Source organism: Microtus oregoni, unplaced genomic scaffold (assembly GCF_018167655.1).
Source record: "Microtus oregoni isolate MIOR12 unplaced genomic scaffold, Mior012 000005F_ref0000423, whole genome shotgun sequence".
NCBI classification, from domain to species: Eukaryota; Metazoa; Chordata; class Mammalia; order Rodentia; family Cricetidae; genus Microtus; species Microtus oregoni.
In genome coordinates this window covers 35306458-35319686 of record NW_024543064.1, presented here as the reverse complement: position 1 = coordinate 35319686, position 13229 = coordinate 35306458, and the positions used below count along the sequence as shown (strand labels likewise).

At 40.6% G+C, this 13229-nt stretch overlaps 1 protein-coding gene across 12 annotated transcripts in view; it reads right to left on the bottom strand.

Moving 5' to 3' along the window:
• Mast2 (microtubule associated serine/threonine kinase 2) overlaps positions 1-13229 on the bottom strand; it is a 115128-nt gene that overhangs the window by 14451 nt on the left and 87448 nt on the right. For 9 of the 12 annotated variants that reach the window (XM_041651315.1, XM_041651316.1, XM_041651314.1 and 6 more), the window contains 5 exons: positions 12558-12578; positions 9376-9454; positions 6987-7141; positions 5487-5562; positions 2760-2969 (listed from right to left, as the gene is read on the bottom strand). In XM_041651315.1, coding sequence (XP_041507249.1) covers positions 2760-2969; positions 5487-5562; positions 6987-7141; positions 9376-9454; positions 12558-12578 — 541 coding nt within the window. The remainder of the gene's footprint in view (positions 1-2759; positions 2970-5486; positions 5563-6986; positions 7142-9375; positions 9455-12557; positions 12579-13229) is intronic. The other 3 variants (XM_041651317.1, XM_041651322.1, XM_041651321.1) reach the window with 1 other exon arrangement.

The following is a 13229-nucleotide window of genomic DNA, read 5'->3' as shown; positions in this document are numbered from 1 at the left end:
CAAAGGAAGGCATTGGACTATTAAATGTAGGTCAACGAGGAATATTCAAGATAATCCTTTGCCATTGGGAGACTGTGTGAGGGGCCTCCTACAGGCCCCAGTGCCAAATTCAGTTCAATAGTTTCCTACCATCTTACACAAAATTCCTTTCAAAAGCAATTAATGAACCTAATGCCTACTTTAAGAAACCACATTGCTCTGGATAATAGAACAGATATAGAAGAGAGAACAAAAAAAATTAGGAGAAATAATAAAGCAGATATTTTGGCAAATTTCTCTAAATGAACAAAGACCAAAATTAAAAATATGAACAAAGGTCTGGTAGACACAGGTGTGGATGTAACAATAATTTCATCAGAATCTTGGCATCAAAATTTGCCTCTTCATCCTCATGAATATTAACCTTCATCAGGCGATGAAAGGAGACAGAGACAGAGACCCACATGGGAGCACCGGACAGAAATCTCAAGGTCCAAATCAGTAGCAGAAGGAGACGGAGCACGAGCAAGGAACTCAGGACCGCGAGGGGTGCACCCACACACTGAGACAATGGGGATGTTCTATCGGGAACTCACCAAGGCCAGCTGGCCTAGGTCTGAAAAAGCATGGGATAAATCCGGACTAGCTGAACATAGCGGACAATGAGGAATACTGAGAACTCAAGAACAATCGCAGTGGGTTTTTGATCCTACTGCACGTACTGGCTTTGGGGGAGCCTAGGCAGTTTGGATGCTCACCTTTCGAGACCTGGATAGAGGTGGGCGGTCCTTGGGCTTCCCACAGGTCAGGGAACCCTGATTGCTCTTCGAGCAGATGAGGGAGGAGGACTTGATGGGGGGAGGGGAGGGAAATGGGAAGCGGTTGCGGGGAGGAGGCAGAAATACTTAATAAATAAATAAATAAATAAAAATTAAAAAAAAAAAACAAAACAAAATTTGCCTCTTAAGACATAAATATTCAGTTGTTAGGGATTGGAAGTTTATCTCAGACAAAGCAGAGCACAAACTGAGTCAAATGTATAGGATCAGAAGAACAGAGAGGAATATTAAAGCCATATGTGGCTAACAAAGCAATAAATTTGTAGGGATGTGATTTGTTATAGCAATGGAATGCTCAGATTAACATTCCCCAATCTTAGAAACAAACCATAAATTAATGTATGTTTCCAAGAAAAATATTACAAGATATTGTAAAGAACAGTTCACCAACCATTCAGGTTGTACAAGAACAGGGCACAACAGCTGCTAATCTTCCAAAGGCACCAACAGCTCTACCTTTAAAATGGTTGACACACAAACCTGTATGAGTTACACACTAGTCTTTAACAACAGAGAAACTGCAGGCTTTACAACAGTTGGTACAGGAGCAATTAAATGTTCAGCATATTGAAGAACCAACCAGCCCTTGGAATTCTCCTGTATTTGTTGTTAAAAAGAAATCTGGAAAATGGAGAATGGTAACAGACTTAAGAGCTGTTAAGAAGGTGAATTCAACCAGTGGGCTCTCAACAGTCTGGCATTCCTTTGCCTTCTCTACTGCCTAAAGTACTGCCTCTTAAAGCTATGATTTAAAAGATTGTTTCCTCATTATACCTTTATAAGGCAGAAAAATTTGCCCTCACATTGCTTACTTATAATTCTCAGCCTGCTAAGAGATATCAATGGACGGTTCTCCCACAGGGTATGTAAATAGCCCCACCCTGTGCTAGCATTTTGTAAGTCAGTCATTGGAAATGATAAGCAAGCAATTTCTTGAATTTATAGTTTACTATTACTTGGACGACATTTTACTATCTGATTCAAATGTAGATATTTTACAAAGAATGTTTGAAGAAGCAAAGAACATTTTGACTTGTTGGGGATTACAAATTGCTCCTGAAAAAAATACAAAGAGAAGATTCTATTAATTATTTAGGTTATAAAATAGGTTTACAAAAAATAAGACCCCAAAAGGAGCAAATTAGAAGAGTTCGATTGTAGACTCTTAATTACTTCCGAAGATTGCTAGGAGACATTTCCCATATACAGCGCACTACTGGGGTAGGTCCTGATGACCTAATTCATTTCAACAAAACTGTAAGTGGTGACAAGGTCTTAAATAGTTCCTGGGAATTATCAGCTGAGGTTGAGAGAGAATTGGCTTAGATTGAAGATAAATTATAGAAGGCACATGTGGATTATGTAGATTTGAATCTTACCTGTGGGTCATCACATCTGGTCAACCTCTGCTGCACTTTTTGCTTTTGGTAAAAAAGTTAGTTGGTACTGGTAGACTCCAACTGCCAATGTTGGAGTTTAAGGCAGAGTAATAGCTCTGGTTTTAGAAAACCACGCACAGGCAGTCTGGAGAGATGGCTCAGCAATTAAGAGTACTGACTGTTCTTCCAGAAAACCTGGGTTCAATTCCCAGCACCCATAATGCAGCTAACAACTGTTTGTAACTCCAAGATCTGACATCCTTTGCAAGACATACATGAAGGCAAAATACTAATGCAAATAAAATAAAAATAATAAATTATGTAAGAAAAAAGAAAGAAAAACTTTCATTCATGGAACTGAGTTCCTCTGAAACCAAGCAGGCTTCTTTTAGTGATGGAGAGGCCTACAGAGGGATATGAGCTCATCAGCACCAAATCTGGAAGTTCCTACACACTTGCAAGGAGACCTGGTGGTGGCCAGCAGCTGAGAAGAGTGGGCTCACTGCTAATTCCTGAGATTACCTTGTGGAAGTTTCATCAGTCCCTACATTAATACACTTACATCTTGCAGAAGCTTTTCCAAATTCTCTTGAAGTTCATAGAAATAGTGTGATGTAATGAGGCCACTCCGAGATTTATCCAGGCAGTCTCGGGCCATCTCAATCACCTGATGGTGAATAAAGCTCAGGGCGCCATCTGCCAAGGGCAACACATTGTCTGGAGTGTTACAGGAAATGAATTCGGCTAGGCGCTCTTCCATTTGTGCAGTGGCCTGGGAACAAAAGAGATGATAATTCCCTTCCAGTCCCAGTTTAGCTGCAGCAAATGCTGAAGGATGGGATTTTGTGTGCCTTATTTCCTCATGCTACCTTGGGAAACCTAATGAGAGAAGGCATGAAGAGGTCACTGCAGGTAACTTAGCCCCAACACCTTCAAGGCCCTCTATGATTTTGGTTTACCTGTCTCTTGCCATACCCTGTAATGCAAGATTTCCAGTATTCTGTAAACACACAGGTTTGCTAGTCTCTTACTGGCCATATTTCATACCACTGACTTTATTACACATTCTCTAGGGTTGGCCCAGAGTTACTGTTGCTCCTTATCTCAATCAAGCATCATCAATCCCCAGACAATTTTGCTTCCTGGGAAACACAAGTTCTCTTTCCTCCCGAGCAAAGGATGGAGGTCTGGATTAGAGCTCTCTTGGGCCCCTAACTGTTCTAGAATTTGATGTCTTTGTCACTGGGTGATTTCTGACACAACAGTACGTGTAGCATGTGTACAGGTGTAAATGTGTATCTCAGTACAAAGAGGATGAGATATTCGAGATACATTTCTCAACACTGCACACTCTGGAATTTTATTATAAAGCACAACAACATGGCTTCATAGCTGTTTTCCTGCTCTTTTTTTGTTCTTATTCTTCTGTCTACTTCAAGGCTACCACATGGAGATCAGAGGAAACAGATTAAACAGAATAACAGCTTATATTACTGAGTATTTCTAATAGGATTCTATTATTATGAGTAGTCAATGAGGCAAATGAAGCTCAGGGAAGTTAAATAATCTGTCCACAATCTTGCAGAAAAGTGGAGTAGAGACAAATGCAGGTGGTCTGGGTTCTTGTTACAAGGTTTCGCCGGTACATGTCAAGAAAGAAAAGCAGGGGGGCTGGAGAGATGGTTCAGTGGTTAAGAGCACTGACTGCTCCTCCAGAGGACCCGGGTTCAATTCCCAGCACCCACATGGCAGCTCACAGCTGTCTGTAGCTCCAGTTCAAGAGAATCTGACATCGTTATACCAATGTGCATGAAATGAAGTTAAATAAAGTTTAAAAAAAAAAAAAAGAAAAGCAGGAAGCATTTTTGTCATCTTCCTCAGCTGTCATGTGTATGCAAGGGACTAAACAGCTTAAGAGAAGGACTTCTGAGAGCAGCAGGAAGCATGTACCCCAGATACAAACGAACAGACAATCTAGGGAAGCCTGGACAGAGAGAGGATGAAGGAGGCCTGAGCACCTCAGCCCCCTATTATCTCTCAGATAGGCTTCTGATTGCTATTTTGGTTATCATCTAGAATTTACTGAAACCCAAAAATGGTTGGGCACACCTGTGAGGAGTTTTGCTTAATTAAATCATTTGAAGTGGGAGGATCTACTTCTAACCTGGACCTCTGAGGTGGAAATATACACTTTTAATCCAGATCTTTTTATGTGGGAAGGCCCACCTCTAATCTGAGCCATACCTTCTGCTGGAAACCTATGTAATAGACACCTTTTTTTTTTCTTGGTCTGTTTGTTCTTGTTCTTGCTAGCAAGTCCATTCCTTCACTGGCACCAGAGTCTACTTCCTTGGGATTCTGGTGTATGCTAAAAACCAACTAAGATATCTAGCCCTGTGGACTGAACAAACACTTAATTACTGGACCTTCTGTTCATAGGCGGCCATTGTTGGATGAGCTGTAAATCAGTCTAATACATTCCTTTTCTTTTCTTTGTTTTATGAGACACGATTTCTCTTTGGAGCTCTAGCTGTCCTAAAACTCACTCGGTAGACCAGGTTGGGCTCGAACTCAGAGAAATCTGATCTGCCTCTGATTCCTGAGTGCTGGGATTAAAGGCATGCACCACCGCTGCTCAACCCATAAATCCTATTTTTATATAGAGAGATTATGTTACTCTAGAGAACTCTGACTAATACAAGGCTAATTGCTTTCTGTAGGAACAAGTCTATCCTCAGAAGTATATGATTATACAGTGTATGAGTATACAGCAAGTAGTTTTTGATCAGAATTGCAAATTCACTCCAACGCTGGGGCAGGATTGAGTTTGAGGTTAGCCTGGGTTAAATATCAATAGTTCCTGCTACAAAGTGAGACTGACTCAAAAAACAAAACAAACCCCTTAACAACAAAAAACACAAACAGGCAAATTTAAAGAAAATAAAGGAGAATAAGGGAAGGGTAGGTGGAGACAGGCCCAGTGGTATCCTGGTTCTGAACTCAAGGAGGTTTGTAGCAGAAGTGTAAATATTATTTCCCAACTATCTTTGGACAGGACCAATCTTCCTTTCCATTTTGAAAATGCTAACAGAAATGTTAGCAAGCTCCACTCGCCACTGCTCTGGAGTGGAGAAACAAACTATTTCAGTAAAGACCTCTGCCCCTCTAGATGTCTCTAAAGCTGGTGATCTTTCTCACTGCTTCCGCACTCACTCTGGGGTCTTCCTGCTGGGTTGGCTATCAGTAGCCATCCTTGGATATTATTTTCTCCTTTAAAACAAATCCTTACCTTGGGGAATCTTTCTTTGTACACATGATTCATCATTATTATTTCACTGTCGAAAGAAACTGGGGACCGCCCAGGACTGAATAAGAAAGAAACAATCATTATTTTAGTATCACAGAAACATTAAGGAGAAATATGGCAATCTCTGAAGGCCCTGAGTTCCAACTGTCTTCAGTATCTCACATACTCTTACATTAGTAAGAACTAAGTTCCAGGTTTCCTTTATTTGTAGAGCTCCTAGCACATCTGTTTATATTTTTAAAGTGATATTATGTGGAAATAGGCTACCTTACTGCAAGAGGTATAGCTTTCACACTGCTCCTTGCCATGGCTGAGAAGAGGGAAGTTCACTTGTCAGTCAATCTATGATTGGCTTCCCTAGGATAACCTCTTTCAGAGAAGGACTCCCTGTCCTTATAGCTTTGCTTAGTGGGATAAGCACACATGTCCTAGGTATCAAATCAAATAAGCAACCCAAGACTGCATATACCTTTTTAATTTTAAAACAAGCTACAGCCAGTGGGCTACCTTGACTGTTCAACCTAGAGGATGTAAAAGCTGCCATGAATCCTAAGTCTAAGTCTTTTTTTGAAAATAGACAGCAATTTTTCAGCCTTTAATTAGTTTTCATAGCAACCTATATCTTTCTATCTAGCATATTTTGTTCATGTCTCCTGAAACATTTCAAATCTTGAGTCAAACAGCTGGATATCCAGTTTAGTGCCTAGACACTTGAGCTCAGTTGTCAGCTGGATTACGTTTAGAACTGTCCTTTGGCCTTGTTTTGTTTAGGGACTTCCCTGAATATCACTATGGTCCTCACAATCTCAATTGGCTTATAAGGTACCCATAGTCCCTGTGAGTTGTTCCTTTATGAAATCAGGAAAATCCCTGGGACCCACACTCTCATTGTATTCTTGATCTTTTACATTTACACCCCAGTCACATTTTCAAACTGTGAGTCTGAATTATGTCTTTGTGACCTAGGCAATGATTCCCTGTCACTTGCAGTATCAACGTTACCTGATGGGATTCTTCCTGGGAGGTACAGTTCCTCTGGAATTCCAACCTGTGCTTCAGTGAATTCATCATTTTCCAGGAACCCAAGAAAACCTGAACTTAATGATTAAAAGCCACGCTCATTTTCTGGTATCATGATCCTCCTTTGCTGAATGTAGTTTGGAGGGTAAAAAGAGAGCCAGCTACCTTGTACTTGACACCAAAATAATTGAGTGTTACTGTACTTGACTCACTAAAGTTTTGGCTGTGTCTGACCAGAGTCAGCAAGCTATGGCTGTGATTTTTTTGTAAATTAAGCTTTAAGGAAGCAACCGAGGAACTTACCTGTACTGAACAGTAAAGTGACTCAGTTTGGTAGACATGAGCTGACTGCAGAGCCTAAGGCATTTACCATCATGGCTCTTTGTGGAATACACGCGCGCTGAACACTGCACCATGCAGGAGCCTATAGGGACTAGGGCAGTAGGGAAGAGTAGCCCTTACCTGAGGCTGCGGGAGCGGGGCCGCATAGCTGGGGACTGCCGTCCCTCCTCATCTGGTACACTCTCTGTGCTAAAATGCTTTGTCAGAAAGTGCAGCTCATCAGCTGTAGGCTGGAAAGGCAACTGATGAAGCTTTTCTTGTGAGGAGCATGATGACTAGAAAATATAAGCAAACCCACCAGCATTAAAGACACATGCAAGGGATCTGGAGAAACAGTTCAGTATTTAAGAATGCTTGTGGCACTATACTATGGTCCAGGGGTCAGATCTCAGCAGCAATGCAACAAATTGGGTAAGTAAAAAGCAGATTTTTCTATATGAAACTCTTTGCCTTAAAGAAAGTTTCTAGCTAGTTTGAATAGTAATTAACTAATCACGCTTTCTGCTCCATAAATATTCTAGGTAAACAAAGGTACCCCCTTGTTTTCTCTTTCATAACCCTGGCCCCGGGAACAGCAGCAATGCTTCCTGTAGTTGCTTGTTATTCAGAGGAGAAATAGTCTGCTAAGGTTAGGAAGACTGCACTGTGGTAGGATGCCAGGGACACTACAAGTCAAGGTAATCCAGTGGGAAAGAAATCTGCTTTTGGATCTAGACTTAAATATTGAACTTAGTATGAAAAAAAAAATCTCAAGTTCTCAACATGGCTTAATACTTAAGAATTTCTGACAAGGGCCCACCATTTACATCGGACCATCTGAGGGAACAAGCCGGTGCTATGGTGGGAATTCCACAGATATAGGCACTCTGCAGCAAATCACAAAATTCCAGAGCTCTTTCTTTACTTAGCAAGACTGGCCCAGAGACCAGGGAAGTCAGACATTACTGGTCCAATTTTCACATACCAATCAATCAAGGGCTTGGGGTTCAACCACCTGAATCTATTTAGTGTTCAAGCTTCAGTACCAAATGAGGAAACTACATTTGTAGGGTCATCCAGTGATAAATGAGCTCTGTCTGGGCCAATAGTACAAGCCTCTCTCATGAAATGTTATAATGCATGAAGCTTAAAAAAAAATACTAATTTTGTGTATATGCATGAGCTCAGAAGGGGGTGTTGGATCCCCTGGAAACTGAAAGTACAGGCAGCTGTGAACTGCCATGTTGGCTCTGAAAACTGAACCCAGATCCTGTGCAAGAGAATGACTGAGCCATCTCTTTATCCTCTAATGCATGGAATTGTAAATAGTTAGTGTGGTTTTCATAGAGATTTAATTTGTATCTAAGTTGCAAATATAATACCCACTCAGCTGCATCTAATAAGAATCTAGTGGGCAAAACAAGTTATAGCATACAAAACTGGTATTTTCAATTATTTCAATACCTGAATGTGGTGGGATATGTTTGTAATTGTAGCACTCAGGAGGCTGAAAACTTGGAGCCAGCCTAGACTACATGGTGAGATTGAGATGCTATCTCAAAGTGTATGTATGTGTGTGTATGTTTGGTGTGGTAAGTATCCTAATAAACTGGAGTAGTAGGTTGATCTATTAAAGTTGAATGAACAGAAATACTTATGTGCTACATATATACACAAAGACACATAAATAAGACTCTCCCTTAGGGTTTACAAAATAATGTTTGAGCAAAATATTATGAAAAGTGGTATTTATTAGGGAAAAAAAATCTTAAGCTTAACTGCCAAATACCAATAAGAGCTCTGGATTAATAGTGACTTATAGGCCAATGGAAAAACTAAGTACTTTTTCTTGCTTGTGATTCATGACTATAGATAAACCAAGCAGAAAAGACCTAAAGACTGATAGAAGAAACAGGGCTGCGGGTTATCAAGTTTACGCTCTGTAAATCCTAAAACACTATGTGGTGCTTTGCTGACAAAATCTGTCAGCTTTGTCGTTCCAGTTGCTCCAAGAGGAAGATGCATTTCAGGATCAGCTGTACATACAATAAGCATACTGGAGGGGGCTATTGTATAAATCTGAAACTTTTTAGAGACAGGTCCAGCTTTTTATTGACATAACAAACTGAGATAACAAATAACCTTCTTGAAAGGTTTTAACAATGAATGATGAAGGCTAGTAAGCCTTTGGGAAATGGGAGGAAAAGATTCTTGATTGTAATCCTAGAAGTAAGATGGGGAGAGGCCTGGGAACCATGATTAGTAGCTCCCACAGCTGATCTCACGGCAGAGAGCGAGCTCTTCTCTGAGTGCACTAGGGAGAACTGGCTAATCCTTCCAAAGGCCTTATCAATATAACTATGGCTGTGAAAGTTACCAGGGCTCTTTCCCTCAAAACATCCTCTCTTATCCTCAAGAAAATCTTGCTGAGTTTAGAAGAAAAGCTGAGTATTTTTTTGCAGGACTAGATGGACCTATAAGGAATTATTTCCAGAGTGAAGAAGGTATGGTTATTGCTCTGCCTACTTACTGAAACAGTGGAGCTAGGAGTATTGGTTCCATATCCTGAAGAAGGCAGAGAGGCCAAAGACCAGCGCCGTCCATCAGTCCTACATAAAAAACAAACAAACAAAAAAAAGGAATATTATAAAGTTCCTAAAGAGTCCCACTCTGAGCATCAGGGTCTACCTGTTTGTGCACATTAGCATTTTTAGGCAGTTAATTCACTGTCTCACAATACAAGCACATTGTCTGTCTAGCATGAGTTCTCATACCTCTCTATTATATGGGACTTGCTATGTGACTTTTATTTCAGAGATAGCTACCAAAACTACAGAGTCTACGACTTTGAATAAGAGTATTAGTTATGGGTTATTTAGATAATTCAGTAGGTAAAGGTGTTTGCCACCAAGCCTGACAACCTAAGTTTGAACCCAGTGCCCATATACTGGAAGAAGATCCTACAAGTTGCCCTCTGACCTTCACAGTTTTATCCATGCACATGAGAGAATGTGCGCACACATGCGTGAGCACACACATAAATTTAAAGCTTTTTAAAAAATTATATTTTAGCTTCTGTTGTGTGCATGAATGTCCATATGTGTGTGGGCACCTATATGACATAGCATGTATGTGGAGGTAAGAGGAAAATGTGCAGGTATAGGTTCTCTGTTTTTACCATGCAGGGCCCAACTATCAAAAGTGTCATCAGGCTTGGCAACAAGCACCTACACTTGGTTGAGTCATCTTGATGGTTCATAAGAAGATTTTTTTTTTAAAGGCAGGTATGGCAGTGTACACCTCTAATGCCAGCATCTAGGAGGCAGAGGCAGGAGAATCCCTGCAAGTTGAAGAGCAGTCTGGTCTACACAGCAAGTTCTAGGCCAGCCTGGACGATAAAGTGAGACCTTGTCTCAACAATAACAAAACTTTTTTAAAAAAAGGAATGTAATTACACGGTTGGTGAAGATACTGGCCACCAGCCTTGATGAGATGAGTTTGATTCCAGGGACCCACGATAAGGAGATAAGTACTATTCTCTGACCTCCATTTGCACTCTATAATGCATGTGTGCGTGCGCACCTGATAAATAAATAGCATTAAAAAAGATTACTTTATGCCATATTCCACCATCCAGACAAATAATCACGCATCCATGTTATAAAAGCTGCAGGTCAGATACCTGCTTAACTTTCCTCCATGACAGTAAAGCACAGAACTGTGGCTCCTTGTGTTGAGAGCATTAGGGGCATCCTTCTGAAAACAGAGGGAAGTTTTTCCCAAAGTCATAAACAGCCAACAGTTACTTCCCTATTCTTTTACAAGGTTATTGTTGCTCTTTGGAAAATATTCTACATGGGTCCTAGGGAGCCGGTAACTATTTACTATTGGATGGATATTCACTTTAGACTCAAACAGTGTCTACTTCAGTCAATCCACCGGCCTAGGGAACACCAAAGATCATTTACAAGGGGTGAACATATGAAAATCAAAAGACAACTCGTGGAGTTGGCGCTCCCCTTCTATTATGTGGGTGCCAAAGACTGAACTCATGTTGTCAGATTTGATAGAAGTACCATAATGTACTCAGCCATCTTGTCAGCCCTAAAATATTCTTTCTTTGGAGCTTGGTGGCATATCCTTCCTAAGTTGAAGCTAAATAAAAACATCTCTGCTACTATGCACTGGATATTTTTTAATTTTATTCATTTTTATGTGTATAGATGTTTTGCCTGTGTGTATGTCAGTAAATTATATTTGTGTGGTCCCCATAAAGACCGGAAGAGGGTTTCAGCTAACCTGGGCCTGGAATTACTAAGGTTGAGAGAAAACCATGTGGGTACTTCTAGATCTTCAGGAAGGGCAGCTAGTGCCGTTAACCACTAAGACATTCCTCCAGCCCTGACTTACAGAATTTTAAAACATCAACAACAGAGGATCTTTAGAAGTTAAGCTCCGATTACAATTTGCATAGATTTGTCTATTTGTTCAAGGTCTCTCTTATAGCAGGGGATAGATTAAAAAAGAGGAAAACAGAAAGAAATATTGGCAGAACTTTTTCTTTTTTAGTTTTTCGACACAGGGTTTCTCTGTAGCTCTGGAGTCTGACCTGGAACTAGCTCTGTAGACCAGGCTGGCCTTGAACTCACAGAGATCCACTTGCCTCTGCGTCCTGAGTGCTGGAATTAAAGGCGTGCACCACTACCGCCCAGTGAGCTTTTCTTTTTCAAGTATTCCTCTGAATTCTCACCAATATTATTTAGCTTTTCTACCATGATTTGTAAAGGGAAAAGTTGGAGGTTCATGCCACATGCACAGGATTCAAATTTCATGCTACTCAGACAGACAGCTCATGGAAATTAGAATTCTGCTGGAACTCAGTCTCTGAGGCAAAACAGTGTCCAGAAAGATGATAAACATGATATTCTTTCTTACTTCTTTGATGGGTCCTGGGTGATCTATAAGAAAGCCAATCAAGTTCAGGGGAAAAAAAATAACTCGACAAAGATTAGTCAAGTATAAAGCAGGGAAAGATTTCCTGTGACCTTGTCATTTGTTTTTTTCACAGGTGATTTTCAATCCCCTATTAGATTAGCAGTTCTCAACCTGTGAATTCCAACTCCTTTGGAAGTTGAAAAATACCCTTCACAGGGGTCACCCAAGACCATTGGAAACACAAATATATACATTATGATTCCTAACAGTATCAAAATTACAGTTATGAAGTAACAATGAAAATAATTTTATGGTTTGGGGTCATCACAACATGCAGAACTGTATTAAAGGGAAGGTTGAGAACCACTGCTCTACAGAAAAAGGAAACCACTTGCAAGACAGCTTCTACTCTATATATACTAAAGAGCAGGGACCAAAGTCAGTATTAGATGTGACCACTGGATGTCTGCTTCCCCTGCTCATCTCACGGGAAGTCTGAGGAAGTGAGAATGAAGGTGACTTGTCCCTAGACTTGAAAGTTTGGAAATTATTCAGCAAATTTTGCCTCCAACTATGAGCCTTCTGAGTCTTGAGTTCCAACAGGTAGCACTGAAATCCCATATGGCCTCTTTACCAGAAAGGCTTAATGTTCACAACCACATTCAGAAAAGAAATCATCACAACCAGTTCCCCCAACAAACACAGAAATCACAAGCTACACTGACTGGCCATGCACAGCAGTAGCCCATCCCATGATCCCATCATACCCGTTATTACCTGTCTGCTCTGTGGCCATGGCTGTAGTGAAAAGATGTACACATGTGGTATTTTATGGATATCAAACAAGTCCTCTACCAACTGAGCTACAGCCTCAGTTCTCTGCTACACCTTTTAAGAGAGTAACCCCCCTCCCCCATCAACACACCCGAGACAAGGTTTCGCTGTGTACCCCTGGCTACCCTGGAACTCAAATCTGTAGACTAGGCTAGCTTTGAATTCTCCTGAGTGCTGGGATTAAAGACATGCACCACTGCCTCCTGGCTGATGTGTGTGCTTGCCAAATGGCCAAGTCCTTGAACTATCAGCCATCAAAATTCCTTGCTTTTTGTCCTCATCCGAGATTATAATTATATAGTTCAAGTTTTGATTTCAAAGTGACTGTGTATTTGCAGAAGAGAAAAAGATTAATTCTACACATTCCTAAAAACAAGGCACTGAGCCCTAAGAATATACTACATATCATTCATTAAACCTTAATTGAGTTAGCCTCAGATAGATAAGAAAATGTGCTCCAATCACAGGAAGAATCCAAAGTAACATTCTTACCTTGTATCTCCATCTAGTTCCAAGAAGCTACAAGATCCTGACATACCTTTCTTCTCAGCTTTGTTGTTTTTATTCTTTTTTTTAAATCAGGGTCTCATATGTAGCCCTGGCTGGCTCAGAACT